At 42.6% G+C, this 20,535-nt stretch overlaps 1 protein-coding gene across 6 annotated transcripts in view; it reads left to right on the top strand.

The window, feature by feature from the left end:
* LOC144493532 (E3 ubiquitin-protein ligase RNF19A) overlaps positions 1-20,535 on the top strand; it is a 103,793-nt gene that overhangs the window by 56,379 nt on the left and 26,879 nt on the right. For all 6 annotated transcript variants that reach the window (XM_078212589.1, XM_078212586.1, XM_078212587.1 and 3 more), the window contains 2 exons: positions 12,307-12,512; positions 19,229-19,373. In XM_078212589.1, the coding sequence (XP_078068715.1) occupies positions 12,307-12,512; positions 19,229-19,373 (351 nt within the window). The remainder of the gene's footprint in view (positions 1-12,306; positions 12,513-19,228; positions 19,374-20,535) is intronic.

Raw genomic sequence — 20,535 nt, 5'->3', positions numbered from 1 at the left:
ACACTCATTTCATCTTCTCCCCTCTTATTGCTTTTTTAGTTGTCCTCTGCTCACTTTTAAAGGCTTCCCAATCCTCTGGCTTCCCATTAATCCTTGCCACTTTGTATGCTTTTATGCTGTTCTTGACTTCCCTTGTCAGCCATGCATGCCTCCTCCTCCCCTTAGCATGTTTCCTCCTCCTTGGGATGAATTTCTGTTGTGCCTCCTGAATAACTCTCAAAAACTCCTGCCGTTGCTGTTCCACTGTCTTCCCTGCTAGGCTCCCTTTCCAATCAACTCTGGCCAGCTCCTCCCTCATGTCTTTGTAGTTACTTTTATTTAATTATAATACCATTACATCTGATTCCAGCTTCTCAATCTCAAACTGCAGGGTAACTTCTTTCATGTTGTGGTCACTGCTCCCTGAGGGTTCCTTCACCTTGAGTTCCCAAATCAAGTCTGCCTCATTTACACATCACCAATCATCTAATTAAAAAAAACGCAGTCATTGTTAAATTCTAACACTAAAGTCCTCAGTTGTATTTGGCCTACAAGGTACGAATAACTAGTTTGTGTGAATCAAGTAGAATTTAATAAGCAAAGTTTTACACATACTTAACAAGCAGTGAAGACAGAGAAGTTTCTCTTCTCTCAAGATCCCAAGAACACTCGAGGTTGTCAGCACACAGGATGTCTCTCTTGTTTGTCTTTGAAATCATGTTAAACTGTGTCCAGAAGAGTCATATCCCAGAAGCCATGGTATCACTGCGCCGACAAGGATTACAATTTTTATCAACTTATATCCCCCAGTCCCCCATTCCTCCTCCCTTTTTCGGAGAAGGTCTAAATTTACTCCTATTGGCTAGAGAATGCAAATCATCTCATGTCACTCCATCTTTGCAACTCCTCTGAGTTCTGTAAACTCCAGAACTTTACATTTCATCACTGCAAATGCACATTTCCTTCCAGATACAAAGAAACCATAAAGTCATGCTCTTATCAACATATCTTAACGTAAGCCCCATACTAAAGCCTTTAAGTTGAGGCCATTTAAAAAAAAACATTAATGGGATGTGGGTGTTGCTGGCTGGGCCAGCATTTATTGCCCATCCCAAGTTGCTCTTGAGAAGGTGGTGGTGAACTGCCGCCTTGAACTGCTGTAGTCCCTGAGGTGTAGCACCCACAGTGCTGTTTGCACGGGAATTCCAGGATTTTGACCCAGTGACAATGAAGGAACAGTAATATATTTCCAAGTCAGGATGGTGAATGACTTGGAGGGAAACCGCCAGGTGGTGGTGTTCCCTAATATCTGCTGCGCTTGTCCTTCTAGATGCTCGTAGTTGTGGGTTTGGGAGTGCTGCTGAAGGAACCTTGGTGAGTTCCTGCAGTGTATCTTATAGATGGTGCACATAGCTGCCATTGTTCATCATTGGTGGAGGGGTTGAATGTTTCTGGAAGGGGTAGCAATCAAACAAGCTGCTTTGTCCTGGATGGTGTCGAGCTTCTTGAGTGTTGTTGGAGCTGCACTCATCCAGGCAAGTGGAGAGTATTCCATAATACTGGACAGGCTTTAAGGAGTCAAGCGATGACTTACTTGCTACAGAGTTCCTAGCCTTAGCCACAGATTTATATGGCTAGTCCAGTTCTGTGTCTGGTCAATAGTAACCTTCAGGATGTTGATATTGGGGGATTCAGTGATGGTAATGCCATTAAATATCATGGATGGTGGTTAAATCCTCTCTTGTTGAAGATGGTCATTGCCTAACATCTGTATGATGTGAATGTTACTTGCCACTTGCCTACGAAGTCTGGATATTATCCAGGTCTTGCTGCATTTGGACATGGACTGCTTCAGTATCTGAAGAGTTGCTGGTACTGAACATTGTGCGAACATCCCCACTTTTGACCTTATCATGGAAGGAATGTCATTGATTAAGCAGCTAAAGATAATTGGGCCAAGGGCACTATCCTGAGAAACACCTATGATAGTATCAGAATAAAAGTTTCCTCTCTGGTACAGATCAATCAAGATGTGGAGATGCCGGCGTTGGACTGGGGTAAACACAGTAAGAAGTCTCAACACCAGGTTAAAGTCCAACAGGTTTATTTGGTAGCACAAGCCACTAGCTTTTGGAGCGCTGCTCCTTCATCAGGTGAGTGGGTTTCAGTTCACAAACAGGGCATATAAAGACACAAACTCAATTTACAAAATAGTGGTTGGAATGAGAGTCTTTACAGGTAATCAAGTCTTAAAGGTACAGACAATGTGAGTGGAGAGAGAGTTAAGCACAGGTTAAAGAGATGTGTATTGTCTCCAGCCAGGACAGTTAGTGAGATTTTGCAAGTCCAGGCATGTCGTGGGGGTTACAGATAGTGTGACAACCCAAGATCCTGGTTGAGGCCGTCCTCGTGTGCGGAACATGGCAATCAGTTTCTGCTCAGCGACTCTGCGTTGTGTGTCGTGAAGGCCACCTTGGAGAACGCTTACCCGAAGGTCAGAGGCCGAATGCCCATGACTGCTGAAGTGTGCCCCAACAGGAAGAGAACACTCTTGCCTGGTGATTGTCGAGCGGTGTTCATTCATCCGTTGTCGTAACATCTCATGGTCTCCCCAATGTACCATGCCTCGGGACATCCTTTCCTGCAGCGTATCAGGTAGACAACGTTGGCCGAGTTGCAAGTGTATGTACCGTGTACCTAGTGGATGGTGTTCTCATGTGAGATGATGGCATCTGCGTCGATGATCCGGCATGTCTTGCAGAGGTTGCTGTGGCAGGGTTGTGTGGTGTCGTGGTCACTGTTCTCCTGAAGGCTGGATAGTTTGCTGCGGACAATTGTCTGTTTGAGGTTGTGCAGTTGTTTGAAGGCAAGAAGTGGGGGTGTGGGGTTGGCCTTGGCGAGATGTTCGTCTTCACAATGACATGTTGAAGGCTCCGGGGAGCTTCTCCGCTCCGGGGAAGTACTGGATGACGAAAGGTACGCTGTTTGCCGTGTCCCGTGTTTGTCTTCTGAGGAGGATCAATCAAAGCAATGCATGGTTTGTTTCAACATTGTGTCATTTTAAGTTCAAGCTGATTTTAGATATTCCTTCAAACTGACTGACAAACACCTCATTTTATTGTGGCCATTAAGATAGCTTCAGCTACATCATAAAACCATAAAATGATTCTGTTTCTTCACAAACAACTGGTGCTTTCCTGTTGCCCTACTACCTTGACCGTTAATTGTCTAACAAATTCCAGCTGACCATTTTATTGTTTAACTATTTTAAAGAAAATCCATAGATATTACAGATTCTAAAACTTAGTAGAATTATCAAAATCTTACATTCCTACCTGCTTTGATAATTTTGCCACACTCATTTTTGATCATTCCCACCTGTCCATGATTGCTTTTACTCAGCTTGCTGACAAAAGATTAATCTTTCCTTGATGTTGCCTTTGTGAAGTTTGTCTTGCCTGTTAGAGCCTCTTGCCTCTTTTTGTTCCCATTTATGGAATAGTATTTCTTTTGACTCTTTTGTATTGTACTTCTAAATCTTCATTTCTAAACATGTTCACTCGCAGAACCTGAACGACACTTTTTTCCCTCTTATTGGAATGCTCCCAGACAACCTATACCAATATGATATTCAAATTTTTCACTGTTATTCAATTTTAATAATGAACTCTTTTGTCCAATTTATCTGGGCTACTTACATGCCTCTACACCTTGAGTTTAAAGTTTCTTCTCTAATGAATCTTAGTTTTGACTGTTTGTCTTCTCTATTTTAACATTAGAGCACATTTCTAATTTGTTTTCTACTTTTATTGCTGACTTGTTTTTAGAAGCAAATACAGCGAAGTGTATTTTTCCTTGCAGGGCTTGTTGAGTATAGACATGCAAAGTGGCCTTTGCCACATTCTATAAATCTCATAATATTTAAAATTCCTCAAAATTGATCTCCAAATTATTGAAGCCCCGCCTTCATTATTGCACCAATATCTCTGCCAACCTTTCTGAACTGTACAGGTTTCCTTTCCAATTTTTTTTCCCCCTGATTTCCTCTGCAAGGCCTCATTATTCTTTTTTTTTGTGGAATATAACTTCTGACTGACTGCCCTGTCTTTTTTCCAGAAGTTTTTCCACCCACTCCATTGGAACTCTGGTTGCAGCTGCAAAAAAGGCAACCTCGCCCCAAATTATGGTGTGCTCCACCTCTATCAATGTATTATTTTTCTCTCGGCTGTTTTCACTGAAGAAACTACTTTAGAACCACATAGTCACAGAATGGTTCAAGTGAAGAAGGAGGTCATTCGGCCTGCCGTGTCTGTGCTGGCTTCTCGGAGTAATTCACCTAATGCCATTCCCCTGAACTTTTTCTTACTCGGATAATGATTTTGATAACCTCAATTGTCCCTGCTTTTCACCACATTCTCACTGAGTGCATTCCTGATGCTAATCACTGACTGTGAGAACATTTTCCTTATGTCACTATTGCTTCTTTTACAATTATCCTGAAACTGTTCCCTCGGGGTTTTTGAACCTTACATCAATGGGAATGTTTTCTCCCTATCTACTCTGACCCCCTCATAATTTTGCTACCTCTACGAAATCTCTTAACTTTCTCTTCTCCAAGGAGGGAACTTTCAACTTCTCCAATCTTTCTAAGTAACTGAAATCCCTCATCCTGGAACCAATCTTTTCTGTGCCTTCCGTCATCCTTCACATCTTTCCTTACATGAGGTGCCCAGAACTGGACACAATCCTCCCGTTGAACCAGTGTTTTATGTAGATTTAACATAACCTCCTTGCTTTTGTAACTTGTGCCCCTATTTATAAAGCCCAGAATGCCATATGTTTAGTTAAATGCTCTATCTCTCTTTCTCAAAGTGCTGCACCCGCTAAGTGCTGGCTCGAGTCTCTGGAGTGGGGCTTGAATGCACATGTTTCTGACTCTGAAATAAGAGAGAGTGTAATTTCTTTACATTGAGCCATGCCACACACATTCCTTTATTGTGTATTTATCTTATAAGCATTCTCCCTGGCTAGCCAGATGAGAATCAATGATTCATTAATGCACGTATACATCCAGGTCTTTCTACTCCTGCAACTCCTTTAGAATTGTACTCTTATATTGCATCTCTGAATTATTCTTAGTAAAACAAATCATAGTCAACAGTGTTGCTTATGCCTGCTCCTCTTCTTGCACTCGCTCCATTCTTTACCTCATAGGCATCAAGTACAGTGTACCCTTCAGAAAATTCTGATCCCTTGGGTGGGCTGTCAAAATTTAGCCCTCATTTCTTCATGGATAGGCTACCAGTACTAGACCAAGCTAGAGTCCCAGACTCGCCACACAGACCCCTGCCGACCATGGCAAGGTCTGCAAGACATAACAGGCTACAAGATGAAGGCATGTAAAATCGTCAGCACCCCAATGAGCTCTGTGCATTCTAAGCCCGTTTTGAGCAAGAGGCCAGTGGGAGCCCTGGGAGCCTCGGACAAACCTGTGTCTGAGGTCATCAGTGCAGACGTCAGAGCAACCTTCTCTAAGGTCAAAACATGGAAAGCGACTGGCCCGGATGGGGTACCTGGACGAGCGCGCAGCTTCTGCGTGGGCCAGCTGGCGAGTGTATTCATAGACATTTCAACGACCTGAGGTCACTATCTGCTTCAAGAAGACGACCAATATCCCAGTAGCAAAGAAAAGCTAGGCAGCGTGCCTTAATGACTATTGTCCGGTGGCTCTGACATCCATCATCATGGAGTGCTTTGAAAGGTTAGTCATGGCTCGAATCAATTCCGGCTTCCCAGACTGCCTGGATCCACTACAGTTCGCCTACTGCCGCAACAGGCCCACAGCAGATGCCATCTCCCTGTCCCTAACTCAACCTGAACACCAAGATGACAAAGACACCTATGTCAGACTCCTATTTATTGACTACAGCTCAGCCTTCAATACCATTATTCCTATGAAACACATCTCCAAACTCCTTGGCCTGGGCTCGGTTCCTCCCTTTGCGGCTGGATCCTGAACTTCCTAACCCACAGACCACAATCAGTAAGGGTAGGCAGCAATACCTCCTCTACGATCATCCTCAACACCGGTGGCTGTCTCCTCGGCCCCATACTATACTCCTTATACACCTATGACTGGGTGATCAAATTCCACTCCAACTCATTTTTCATGTTTGCTGACGACACCACCGTAGTGGGTCGCATCTCAAATAATGACGAGACACAGTACAGGAAAGAGATAGAGAATCTGGTAAACTGGTGCGATTACAATAATCTCTCCCTCGATGTCAACAAAACGAAGGAGATAGTCATCGACTCCAGGAAGCGTGGTGGAGAACATGCCCCTGTCTACGTCAGTGGGGACGAAGTAGAAATGGTTGAGAGCTTCAAGTTTTTAGGTGTCCAGATCACCAACAACCTGTCCTGGTCCCTCCATGCCAACGCTATGGTTAAGAAAGCCCACCAATGCCTCTACTTTCTCAGGAGACTAAGGAAATTTAGCATGTCTACTGCGATTCTCTCCAACTTTCACAGATGCACCATAGAAAACATTCTTTCTGGTTGTATCACAGCTTGATATGACTCCTGCACTGTCCAACATCGCAAGAAACTACAAAGGGTCATGAATGAAGCCCAGTCCACCACTCACCAACCTCCCACCCATTGACTCTGTCTATATTTCCCACTGCTTCAGTAAAAGAGCCAGCACAATTAACGACCCCACGCACCCCGCACATACTCTTTTCCACCACCTTCCGTCGGGAAAAAGATACAAAAGCCTGAGGACATGTACCAACTGACTCAAGAACATCATCTTTCCTGCTGCCATCAGACTTTTGAATGGACCTGCCTCGCACTAAGTTGATCTTTCTTTACACCCTAGCTGTGACTGTAACACTACATTCTGCACTCTCTTTTCCTTCTCTATGTATGTTGTGCTTTGTCTGTATAGCTCGCAAGAAACAATACTTTTCACTGTATATTAATACATGTGACCATAATAAATCAAATCCTATTTCTGCTCCCCACTGGAGGTGATAAACATATATTCCTGAAATATTTCATGCCTGGTGTACTACAGAATATATTCAGCTGATGCTTCACCGTATCATTCTTCTGACACATTTTGCATGCATGTTCCTCCTGGATACTTTGGATCAGGAAGGCCCGCACCACTTCACCAGACTCATGCACACCAACTACACAATATCAAAGTACTAAAGAATGTCATTTATCTACTGGTCCTGGCCTTTGAGCTTCAGGCCAAAAGTGTGCTTCATGCCAGATTGTGAATTGAGCTCGAGCACAGTCTGTTTAAGGTCTCTCACATTTGTCTATAACTAAAAATAAAGTAGGCATTGCTTTTTTTTAATTAGTAGGGGAGACAGCAATAGCATAAGAAAGAGAAATAATGGGTCACTCACTGTAGTTATCTTTTCCTTATAACATTTAATACACTTGGTATTGTGTTTGGAATAATCATCATTATTCTTGTCAGTTGGAAGATTATTTCCATGAAGAATTTTTAAAAATGTATTTCACTTTTTTGTAATTCTTCTTTTGTTTCTATATATTGCACTGGACCTCCATGGAATCAATTTAAATGCAGTACACAAAACAAGAATCCAACTTGTAAAAAATACTTTTAAAAATTCTGACCCATTTGACCATTAGAATATAAACCATAACTTTTCACATTCTTGGTTATCTTCTGCTGGAGCCCATACGGTTTTAGCTATATGCCAATTCATTCATTTTTAAATGTTCCATCACCTGACCTTGTCAGTCATAGTAATCACCAATATCAAAATAGGTGCCTGTGTTAAAACAGTTTCATGCTAGAGTAGCAACTATCCATATGTCAGATGCACAACCAAATAATGGAGCTTCTGGACTCTCCTGTGTTGACTTTGGATGGGTCATTAATCTAATAATTCAGGAAATTACAGTGAATAAATACCAGTCCTGATGTAGAGTGTTTTTGTATGTCCCAGTGAACTGCTAAAATATCTTGGTTAAGCAAAGTAAACCAATCTTTGTTGAGCAAACATATTTTGAATGGTATCTCTACGCCAAAAACTAATCTGTGTCATCTAAGGATCATAAGAGTTTTAACAACAACAGGTTAAAGTCCTCCAGGTTTATTTGGTAAAGCCAACAACTGCCAGGTACACGGTACCTACTCTTGCAACTTGGCCAACGTTGTCTACCAGATACGCTGCAGGAAAGGATGTCCCGAGGCATGGTACAAAGCCATTAGCTTGCGGAGCGCTGCTCCTTCGTCAGATGGAGTGGAAATCTGCTCTTAAACAGGGCACAGAGACACAAAATCAAGTTACAGAATACTGATTAGAATGCGAATCTCTACAGCCAACCAGGTCTTAAAGATACAGACAATGCGAGTGGAGGGAGCATTAAGCACAGGTTAAAGAGATGTGCACTGTCTCCAGACAGGACAGCCAGTGAGATTCTGCAAGTCCAGGAGGCAAGCTGTGGGGGTTACTGATAGTGTGACATAAACCCAACATCCCCGTTTAGGCCGTCTTCATGTGTGCGGAACTTGGCTATCGGTTTCTGCTCAGCGACTCTGCGCTGTCGTGTGTCGTGAAGGCTGCCTTGGAGAACGCTTACCCGAAGATCAGAGGCTGAATGCCCGTGACCGCTGAAGTGCTCCCCCACAGGAAGAGAACAGTCTTGCCTGGTGATTGTCGAGCGGTGTTCATTCATCCATTGTCGTAGCGTCTGTATGGTTTCCCCAATGTACCATGCCTCGGGACATCCTTTCCTGCAGCGTATCAGGTAGACAACGTTGGCCGAGTTGCAAGAGTAGGTACCGTGTACCTGGTAGATGGTGTTCTCGCGTGAAATGATGGCATCCGTGTCGATGATCCGGCACGTCTTGCAGAGGTTGCTGTGGCAGGGTTGTGTGGTGTCGTGGTCACTGTTCTCCTGAAGGCTGGGTAGTTTGCTGCGGACAATGGTCTGTTTGGGGTTGTGCGGTTGTTAAAGGCAAGAAGTGGGGGTATGGGGATGGCCTTGGTGAGATGTTCGTCTTCATCAATGACATGTTGAAGGCTCCAGAGGAGATGCCGTAGCTTCTCCGCTCCGGGGAAGTACTGGACAACGAAGGGTACTCTGTCCACCGTGTCCCGTGTTTGTCTTCTGAGGAGGTCGGTGCGGTTTTTCGCTGTGGCGCGTCGGAACTGTCGATCGATGAGTCGAGCGCCATATCCTGTTCTTATGAGGGCATCTTTCAGCGTCTGGCGGTGTCTGTTGCGATCCTCCTCATCCGAGCAGATCCTGTGTATACGGAGGGCTTGTCCATAGGGGATGGCTTCTTTAGCGTGTTTAGGGTGGAAGCTGGAGAAGTGGAGCATCGTGAGGTTATCCGTGGGCTTGCGGTATAGTGAGGTGACATGGAGATGCGTGTGTCCAAGAATGCAACCGATTCCAGAGAGTAGTCCATGGTGAGTCTGATGGTGGGATTGAACTTGTTGATGTCATCATATAGTTGTTTCAGTGATTGTTCGCCACGAGTCCAAAGGAAGAAAATATGTATCTAGTGTATAGCATCGGTTGAAGGTCCTGTGCGGTGAAGAAGTCTTGTTCGAACCTGTGCATGAAGCTGTTGGCATATTGAGGTGCGAATTTGGTCCCCATGGCTGTTCCGTGTGCCTGGATGAAGAACTGGTTGTTGAAGGTGAAGACATCGTGGTCCAGAATGAAGCGGATGATTTGTAAAATTGCATCTGGAAACTGGCAGTTGTCGGCGTTGAGTACGGAGGCCGTTGCAGCAATGCCATCATCGTGGGGGATGCTGGTGTAGAGTGCCGAGACATCCATTGTGACGAGGAGCGCTCCTGGTTCAACTGCTCCATGTGTGCTGAGTTTCTGTAGGAAGTCCGTAGTGTCACGACAAACGTTGGGGGTTCTTTGTACAATGGGTTTCAGGATGCCCTCGACATAGCCGGAGAGGTTCTCGCACAGGGTCCCATTGCCCGATACGATGGGACGGCCGGGTGTGTTTGCCTTGTGTATCTTCGGGAGGCAGTAGAGATCTCCAACGCGGGGAGTACGTGGGATGAGAGCACGGAGGGTGCTTTGAAGGTCCGGATCAAAGGTCTTGATCAGAGTGAGTTGACGGGTGTGTTCTTTGGTCGGATCTGTGGGTAACTGTCTGTAGTGTTCCTCGTTGTTCAGTTGTCGGTACACTTCTTTGCAATAATCCATTCTGTTCAGTATGACAGTATCCACTCCATCTGACGAAGGAGCAGCGCTCTGAAAGCTAATGGCATTTGCTACCAGATAAACCTGTTGGACTTTAACCTGGTGTTGTGAGACTTCTTACTGTGTTTACCCCAGTCCAACGCCGGCATCTCCACATCATCTAAGGATCAACAGGCAAGGTTCATTTTGAGTTCATGGAGTCATAGAATGATTCCAACACAGAAGGAGGCTATTTGGTCTGTTGTTCTTGTGCTTCTGCTAGTCCCACATAATCCCCTCTCCTTGACTTTCCCTGTAGCCCGATAAATTTATCTTCAGGTGCTCATCAAATTCCCTTTCTTTGAAAACCATGACTAAATCTGCCGCCACCACACTCTCAGGTAGTGCATGCCAGATCCCAACCACTTTCTGTGTAAACCTTTTCCTCTTTTTGTCATTCAGCTCAATTTGGTGTCCTGTGATTCTCAATCCATTTGCCAATGGGAACAATTGTTCTCCATCCGTTCTATCTTGACCCTTGTGATTTTGAGCATGTCTATCAAATTCCTACTCTTCGTGGAACACAGTCCCAGCTTCTCCAATCAATCCACAGAACTGAAGTCCCTCATTATTGGAACCATTCTTGTGAATCTTTCTTGCACCCTTTCTAAAGTCTTCACATCCTTCCTAAAGATCAGTGGTCAGAATTGAAAACCACACTCCAGTTCAGGCTGAATCAGTGTTTTATAAAGCTTCTTCATAATTTCCTTGCTTTTATTTTATGCCTCTATGTAAAAAGCCCAGAATCCCAAATGCCAGTTTTAACTATTTCCTCAAACTGCCCTGCCATCTTCAACATGTGCATAACTAATTCAGATGTTTCTGTTCTTGAAGCCCTTTTTGAATTATACTTTTTCTTTTATATTACCTCTCCTCATTCATTCTTAGTAAGTAGTCTCACAACACCAGGTTAAAGTCCAACAGGTTTATTTGGTAGCACGAGCTTTCGGAGCGCTGCCCCTTCATCAGGTGAGTGCTACCAAATAAACCTGTTGGACTTTAACCTGGTGTTGTGAGACTACTTACTGTGCCTACCCCAGTCCAACGCCGGCAACTCCACATCATTCTTTCCTACAAAATGTATCATTTCTCATTTCTTTGCATTGAAGTTAATCTGCCAAACGTCCATCCAGTTCATCAGTTTGTGTCTACTTGAAGCCCATCATTATCCTTCAAGCTTGAATCTAACACACAGAGAATATCGATTTATTTTCTTAAAACTTTTTTTGATCACATTTCGTACTAAATATAAGCCTGTATTGATAGAAATTTAGCATTAAAATGCCTTGACTCTTCAATTTTTCCATTCTACGATGATAGTGACTTATCAAGTCGGCATTTTTGGTCTGGTCTTTAAAAGTGGGATACACTCATTCGGCCCAGAAAGGTGTCATTCACCCTGTTGAGTTGATACTGGTTCTCCATAGAACAATCTTGTAAATTCCTTCCCCTGCTTTATCTTTGTAGTTCTGCCAGTTATTTCCTTCAAGTGTCCATCCTGTTTTCCTTTTGAAATCATTGATTGTCATTGCTTCCACCAGCATGTTCCAGAATCTCCAATAGGGCAATTTTATTGGTAATTACCAGCAACATTCACTTACTTATTGAAAGCAAAGATCCAGCAAGCCCAGGCCAGTTCAGTGTGTTTAGTAATTCAATAACCTAATTGTATCTGACAGTGATGTTTGTAGCAAACCTAATTGTTTTTGTTAAAGAAACATCTCAAGTTGAGAATTAATATCTGGCAGCATCTTATAGAAGCTTCCCGTTTAAGCATTATTTTTAACCACAGATGTTTTGGCAATGCTGGCCTTTGACAAAGTAATTAATGTAACAAAACGCAAATGCTTCCGAGCTTATTTTGTAGGCTGGACTGGCTCTTTGCTGCGTAACTGCATTATTGGTCAACAAGCTGCTGGAGTTTACCCATTTGTGTAATGCATGTGCTTTGGGATGTATTAAGATGGTGAATGACAATGTGTTACACATCTCACTTCCACGTTGAGCTTGTATTCTCTCTCAATTTGCAACTGATGTTTTGTGCACTCGGACTCTCTACAGTTATGGAGTAATTGCCAGTGGTTGTGCAACTTGCCCGAAGCTGACATGTGAGCGGTCAGGCTGTGCGACTGAATTCTGTTACCACTGTAAACAACTTTGGCACCCAGACCAAACCTGCAGTGAGGCTCGTAAGCAGAGAGATGTGTTTGTGGCTGGAATAGAAAAACACTCTACCTCTCTTATTAACAGCGAAGAATCAGACAATGGTAAATATCACTTTTCTTGGAAGGCAAAAATTTCATCATTTTCTTTAGGTAAAGTGTGTTTAAAATAAATTGCTCCGAAAGAGATCTAAGTAAAATGCAAATGAGGAAATTCACTGCTTTGGTCCACCAGCAAGATGACAGTGCGTAATTGTGCCAAAGTTTTGTGCCAGTTGAATCTCAATTGTATTTGGTTAGGTCCCATTCAAATATTGTAGGAAGGTGACCGAATTGTGGAAGTCAACAATAAATGAGACACTTATACAATTTTGTGCAATTGCCTAAGTATTTAGTTGCATCTAGGTTGCTACCACTCGTAAGCTTTTCGAAAGAAGTCGCACAAATTGTTAAATAATCTGGCATTAGAGTTGTTAATATTTTCACTGGGTAGGGGGCCATGTAGATGTGTGATAGGAGAGGTCATCACACCGTATTACAGTCAACCCAGTAAATCTTCCATGTTTCTTTTCTGAGACTGATCGATTTGTATAGCGACATTCCTCCCTGCTCGTCGTGAACCAGAAGTTGAAAGATGCAACCTGAGACAGTTCAGTCAGACAAATTTTCCATGCAACAAGGAAGGGAAAGATTTTGTGCTAGTGATTTTTTTCTCTGCCATATTCAGTGTTTGTTTTTACCTCCCTTTGCACGAGTACAAGCAAAATGATCAAGAATGCCAAAGATAAATGGCTAAATTCCATGGGTGAAATCGACATTAAGCTAAACAGGAAATCATTTTTGCTACTCTCATATGAACTAGGATCTGGGAAAGAATTTGCCTCAGTCTTACTAGCTTGCTCGATGTCATCTTTGCACCATTGCTCTTTATCCCCCTTTCTCCTGTTGACTCTTCATGGTAATAACTTGGCATCCAGATGGATTGTATCTTACAGATTATCCAATAAATCAATTTCAAATTCAGCAATAGAAGCAGATTCAGTAGCTACAGCACTGTGATCAGAGCAGGCGCGATTAAGGCACCTGTGATTCCAGTGATCACAGAGATTCCCATCTCATGGTACCACTGTCTAAGATCAATCAGATCTTCAACAAAATTTAATCTTGCTGATTTAAATAATTCTAACTGCTGCTGGTTGGACTCCTTGTTTCCAAACCCAGAAAGGTTGAGTCTGCCCGCACTACACAACTGCACATGTACCTCACTTGACTGGAGGCCTCCAAATTCTAATTGCAACTGGTGACAGTGCAGATGTACCATTCTAATTGAAGCTGTTATATTTGTCTCTACCACGCTGGCAAAGGTGGATTTCCCTCCACCCCTCCCAGCTCATCACACTTTAGAGCAGGATGAAGGTAGTTCGTTAAAGCAGTCATCCAAATCTCTGTTTGGTCTCCCCAGTGTAGAGATTGGCATCAGTACAGTGCAATAGATTGGCAAAAGTCCACAAATTCATGTCTCTGACTTACATGAAATGGCTTGTTGCCCCATGTGAGCAGAACTTCTGGGATGCTGAGTATTTTGTAACTTGTCTCACCTGCATCACTTGTTCAAGAAGATGCACCAAGAAAGAGTGCATCAAAGAAAAGAACAGAAATTTGGGGAGGTGGCTGCAATGTCCTTTTATTTCCTTGAGGAAACACCACTTTATACTTGAAAAGGTGGTGGTGAACTGCCTTCTTTAACCACTGCAGTCCATGTGATATAGGTGCAGCCAGTCAGTTCCAGGATTTTCACTCTACAACAGTGAAAGAATGGTGATGTATTTCCAAGTCACGATGGTGTGTGGCTTGGAGGGAAATTTCCAGGTGTTTGTGTTCCCACGTGCCTGGTGCCTTCATCTTTCTGGATAGTAGTGATCATAGGTTTGGAAGGTGCTGTCGAAGGAACCTTGGTGAGTTCCTGCAGTGCATCTTGTAGATGATGCACATCGCTGCCACTGTGTGTTAGTGGTGGAGGGAGTGAATGTTTGTGGATGGGGTGGCAATCTAAGTTTTTTTTTGTCCTGGATGGCATCAAGCTTCTTGTGTTATTGGAGCTGCAGTCATTAAGCCGAATGGAGAGTATGCCATCACACTTTTGACTTGTGCCTTGTGGACAAACTTTGGTGAGTCAGCAGGTGAGTTACTTTCCGCAAGATTCCTAGCCTCTGACTACTTGCTCTTGTAGCCACAGGAGAGCCAGATGAGTTCCATTAAATCCCTGAGCCACCATTAAGTTCCAGTGGACTAAGGGATCATTTCTGTCAAGTGACTTATTAATGAGCCAAGCTGACCATTCTGCCACTGGTAGGTGAGATTCCCTTGTTGGGCCTTTCTAGCCCTTAACAGGACAGTTTTCCTGACACCAGGAGTTTAATGTGGATACTTCTTCCATTACGCCTGCCCCAGCAGGCTCCATTAAATTCTGTCCTGTGAGTACTTCTATAGACCCCATAAAACCATGATCATTGAATAAGTTTAAATGTAATTGCATTATGTTTTATGCACTGTAGCAAAAGCAACAAAACTGGAGATAAAAATAGTTTGCAGGAATTTACTTTTCTGTAGGGTAATGTTGTCTCCAATTCCCATCCTCCCTCTTCCCCAAAATTAAGAATCAATGTTTATTCCACTGGAGTTCTGGGGAGTGACCTCAACCCCTCGAGCTACCCCAAAATTTAATGGTTTTTTCACAACCTCTTGGAGATATTTGCTCCGTTGTTTCATCAGGGCTAAGTTGTCAATTAAACAACAACAACATGATTCTTGATTCCTGTCTAACAACCTCCAAAATAGTGTGGAGCAAACTGTATTTTGCAGGATCTCCCGTCATCACCATATCTGTGGCAGAGCTAATGTGTTAAACAGAAAAATGTGCATGGAGGAATTCCTATGCATGCTGAATGGGTTTCTTGCACCTTTTTTACCCAACAAAATATTGTTCACACTATGTGCATGGCTCAGTAGATTTGTTTTAAGAGAAGTCTGATTTGGCCGAATTTTGTTCAACCCAACAAGTAATAAAATATTTTCTTAAAAATGTTGTTTTTAGAAACCAGTATCAAATTTATTTTGGCTCCGAGAAAGTCTGTGGATAGGAAGGGTAAGAAATTACTGATAGGGGCCAAGTGTGAACAGAGAATGAAATACTACCAAATAGGAACTTTATTTTTGAAATTAAGTCAATGGAAAAATACAGGAGAATAAACATAAGCAAATTAAGACGCACATGTTTTTGGATCAATACAAACCAATAAACATACAACTTTAAAAATTAAAGATGTGAAGAATTTGAACCTGTTGTAAATTTCATTTTAATATGTAAAACACAAGAACAGCACAGCGGTGAGCGCTGCTGCCTCACAGCGGTGAGCGCTGCTGCCTCACAGCAGTTAGCACTGCTGCCTCACAGCGGTGAACGCTGCTGCCTCACAGCGCCAGGGATCTGGCTTTGATTCCTGGCTTGGGTGATTGTCTGTGTGGAGTTTGCACGTTCTCCCCGTGTCTGCGTGGGTTTCCTCCGCGTGCTCCGGTTTCCTCCCACAGTCCAAAAGACGTGCTGGTTAGGTGCATTGGCCATGCTAAATTCTCCCTCGGTGTACCCAAACAGGTGCCGGAGCATGGATTTTCACAGTAACTTAATTGCAGTGTTAATGTAAGCCTACTTGTGACACAAATAAATAAACTTTAAACCTTAAAAACATGTTTTCTTTAAAAAAAGACTTGATTGAAATATGGTGAATGAATGCATCTTGTCCGTGTTGTATTCCTATTGATTGGTTTTTGTTCTGTGTTGTATGACTCTCATTCAACCTATTGTGTCTGTCAGCTCTTTGAAAGAGCCAACCAATTCGTCGCATTCCTCTTTTCTTGCCCTACAGCCCTAGAAATGTTTCCTTTTGAGTATATATACAATTCTGTTTCGATTCTATTGAATCTGCTTCCCCCACCCCTTCAGGCAATGCATTTCAAATCATCGTAACTTCATTGCGTTAAACACCTTATTTTCCCCGCTAGTTCTTTTGTCCATCATCTTAAATCTAACCGTCTCTCTCTCACTGGTGCAGTATCCCTGTATTTAGTCAATAAAAACATTTCATTATTTTGAGCAGGTCAATTACATCTCCCCTTAACCACCTCGAGTTTAAGGAGAACAATTTCAACTTGTCTCGTCTGTGCAGATCTTTGGGTAGCTCAGGAAAAGGACAAGTTCAGCAAATGACTTTCAGCAAATGGCTCTCCTGATATTCCAGCCTCCCAATGGACTCCCTGATCCTATTTTAGCTTGAGCTAGACTGATTACCTTGAGCAGAACAAATTCTTTATGAATGGAAACCGACGTGTTCAGTGTCTGTCAAGTATCCTTTAGCTCAGACCATGTCTAATGATTAAACCCTGCATCATGCTAATTAATTTCCTGAAACATTTGTGGGATTCTCACCGTGCTCTCCTGTCACCTTGGAACATGGAAAATGATACCTTTTTAGCCCTCTAACTACAAGCTAAAAATGATTGTGCAGTGTTATTTATGGTTAAAATTAATATAAAGAAGCAGGCTGCAACATACTAACTTTTATTATAAGCAAACTTCATTTTATGCAAGAAGGGGTCACAAGTAATAGAACATAGAACAGAACAGCACAGTACAGGCCCTTCAGCCCACGATGTTGTGCCGAACCTTTTCCAAAACCAAGATCAAGCTATCCCACTCCCTATCACTCTAGTGTGCTCCATGTGCCTATCCAATAACCGCTTGAAAGTTCCTAAAGTGTCCGACTCCACTATCACAGCAGGCAGTCCATTGCACACCCCAACCACTCTGAGTAAAGAACCTACCTCGTACATCCCTCCTACATCTTCCACCACGAACCTTATAGTTATGCCTTCTAGTAACAGCTACATCCACCCGAGGAAATAGTCTCTGAATGTCCACTCTATCTATCCCCCTCATCATCTTATAAACCTCTATTAAGTCGCCTCTCAACCTCCTCCGCTCTAAAGAGAACAGCCCTAGCTCCCTCAACCTTTTCTCATAAGACCTACCCTCCAAACCAGGCAGCATCCTGGTAAATCTCCTTTGCACTCTTTCGAATGCTTCCACATCCTTCTTATAGTCAGGTGACCAGAACTGCACACAATATTCCAAATGTGGTCTCACCAAGGTCCTGTACAGTTGCAGCATAACCCCACGGCTCTTAAACTCCAACCCCCTGTTAATAAAAGCTAACACACTATAGGCCTTCTTCACAGCTCTATCCACTTGAGTGGCAACCTTCAGAGATCTGTGGATATGAACCCCAAGATCTCTCTGTTCCTCCACATTCCTCAGAACCCTACCTTTGACCCTGTAATCCACATTCAAATTTGTCCTACCAAAATGAATCACCTCACATTTATCAGGGTTAAACTCCATCTGCCATTTTTCAGCCCAGCTCTGCATCCTATCTGTCTCGTTGCAGCCTACAACAGCCCTCCACCTCATCCACTACTCCACCAATCTTGGTGTCATCAGCAAATTTACTGATCCACCCTTCAGCCCCCTCCTCCAAGTCATTTATAAAAATCACAAATAGCAGAGGACCCAGCACTGATCCCTGTGGTACACCGCTGGTAACTGGTCTCCAGTCTGAAAATTTTCCATCCTATTTCAGATCCTCTCGGTATTATTAAAAACACAGACTATACTGGTAAATATCTATAATTCATTCTTAATTCCTGTTATCCTATGTATGTATAGAGACTTGAGAAGACTGAAGTAATCAAGAGGATCCCTGGATTATAAGAGTAACTTTTCCTTTTAAAGTTCAACCAAAGGTTTTGATTATACCACCGATCTGCTTTGATTTCATTTGGTGCCAAATAAACAATGATATCTCACTCTGCCAATGATACTAATCCTAAATCGCACTTTACAATAATTGTCACTTTTTACGCACCCTTCATTAGTAAATTTGCAATCACTGAGCACCACAGAAATTGCAGCTCTATTGGCAAGCTGTACATAGTGACACCTTTTAAATCTTTTGCCCTAACCAACAAAGTATCTTTGTCTTAATTAATCTTTGATCAAAAGGCATTTGCCTTTTTTGTCTCCATCCTTCCATTTTGAATCTGAGGGACAGGGGAAGAGAGCAGCCTCCATTTTGACATTAACTATTTTAAAATCAGACAGAACATGGACCCACAAAAGCTTGTGTTTGTCAAAACCTTTATTCATGTCCAGCCCGTGAGGCATGGTTCCAGAGGCAGAACCTTACCTACATGTGGATTCTTTGGGAATGAACCCAGAAGTGAATTTCAGTAAGCCAATAAACTTGTGTTGCAAATGTCTTAAGGTGCTCTTTTCATGTGATGCCCATGTATGAACTCATCCCCTGGCTGCGAATGATCAATCAGGAAGTGCATCTTTGACTGAATTCCCCCTCTGCCTGGGCTAAGCTAAGACTAAGCAATTCCAAGTCTACACAGATGTTCCTCTGTCACAGCACGCAATGCGTTTAGTTGAGCTCAATGCGTGTGCCAGTTTTGAACCCTTAATATTTTGCCTGTTAGGCAAATGCGAAGGCCATTCTATTATGAAATTATGTCCTTAGTGGTCTGTCCTACAATAAGTTTTCCCTCAATTTAGGAAAGTTAACTGTACTCTGAAAGAGAATGAAAATGCTCTGGCTTCAGAGGGGAGTAAAGTGGGAGAAAGAGGGTAAATTGGTCTAGTTTCTTCATTAATTGTGATTTATAAAGTAAGACTGTTTTCATCTCCCAATCCCTCAATTTTGTAGTGGAAGAGATCAAGCCTTGTCCACGTTGTGGTGCTTTTATCCTGAAGATGAATGATGGAAGCTGCAATAGGATGACATGTGCTGTATGTGGTTGCCAGTTCTGCTGGCTGTGCATGAAGGAGATAACAGATCTGCACTACCTCAGGTATGGCAACTTAGCTTTACAACATCTTTTCATCTCTGTGACCTAAAAATGGGTTCTGTCAGTACTCTGCACTGTGATGGAAATAAATGGAAGCCATTCCATTGCCGTGTACAGCCCTGCCACTTTGAACATTAGGAGAAAAGCTATATTGTGTTGCAGCTCCCTGTCTCTGCCCAATCATCACTCCTGGGGAGCGTGGCTGGGAAAAAGCTACCATCACTTCATCTAAATATTGTTTATAAACGTGTTTTCTTTCATTTGACTTTTTACTTCCTCTTGGTTACATTGAGGAACCCATGATTTCCCTTCTGGCACAGTAATAAAACTCATTTGAACTACAGGAACATGGATTTTAAAAAATAGCAGTCAATAATGGTTTCTAAGGAACACTGGATAAAAGTGTTGGTAAACAATAGATCCTTAACTATAGCTAGAAAGTGTGCAGAACAAAATCACATACGATGAAGAAGTTACTATATAAAAGTGCCAGCATTGTACCCATCAGAACTCTGCTGCTGGTCCGTAGTTTTATTTTTATTTTCCTCGTTCTATTAAAAAATACTCCTTTTCAATACAAAAAATCCTTTGACTATTCTCTGAATACTCGAGTAACCCATTCTTTTTGCTTGTAATTTCTAGGAGGGGGGAATCATGTAACTCTGGAGCACTGCAGCCACAACTAAGCTACGTCAACGTAATTTGGTTTATCTTTCATGTACCAGCTCCTGCGAGACAATTTATTTATACAGTACATTTATATTTCTAGCTAAGGGTAGGTACTTTGGTGAGGTCAGCGGACATAGTTCTGTAAGTGATTAATGCTGCTCCAGTTCCCATTCTGGGCTTTGGGTGGAGTACTTTGTACTTGAAATAAAGATGGTATGTTTGGAGAATGAGTGAATAAGATTTTACAAGAGAATTGGTTTGAAATGTGAGGGCAAATCCTACACGTGCTACTGCTGGGACACTTGCAAATGTACCAAGCAAACTGGGTGATCACTGGTGTATTGTCATTATTTTCCAAATTGAGTTTAGGTGAGAATTCCAATCAGTAAAGTGAACTAATTTGTGCGCACAATATCAGAAATGCATTCATATTTTCACTAACTTATGTAATTATGCTACCTTGATCTCTTTTTGTCTCAGTTGTATCTTTCTCTCA

Source organism: Mustelus asterias, chromosome 5 (assembly GCF_964213995.1).
Source record: "Mustelus asterias chromosome 5, sMusAst1.hap1.1, whole genome shotgun sequence".
Lineage (NCBI taxonomy): Eukaryota > Metazoa > Chordata > Chondrichthyes > Carcharhiniformes > Triakidae > Mustelus > Mustelus asterias.
Note: the sequence above shows the minus strand (reverse complement) of the source record. Positions and strands in the feature narration are given on the sequence as shown.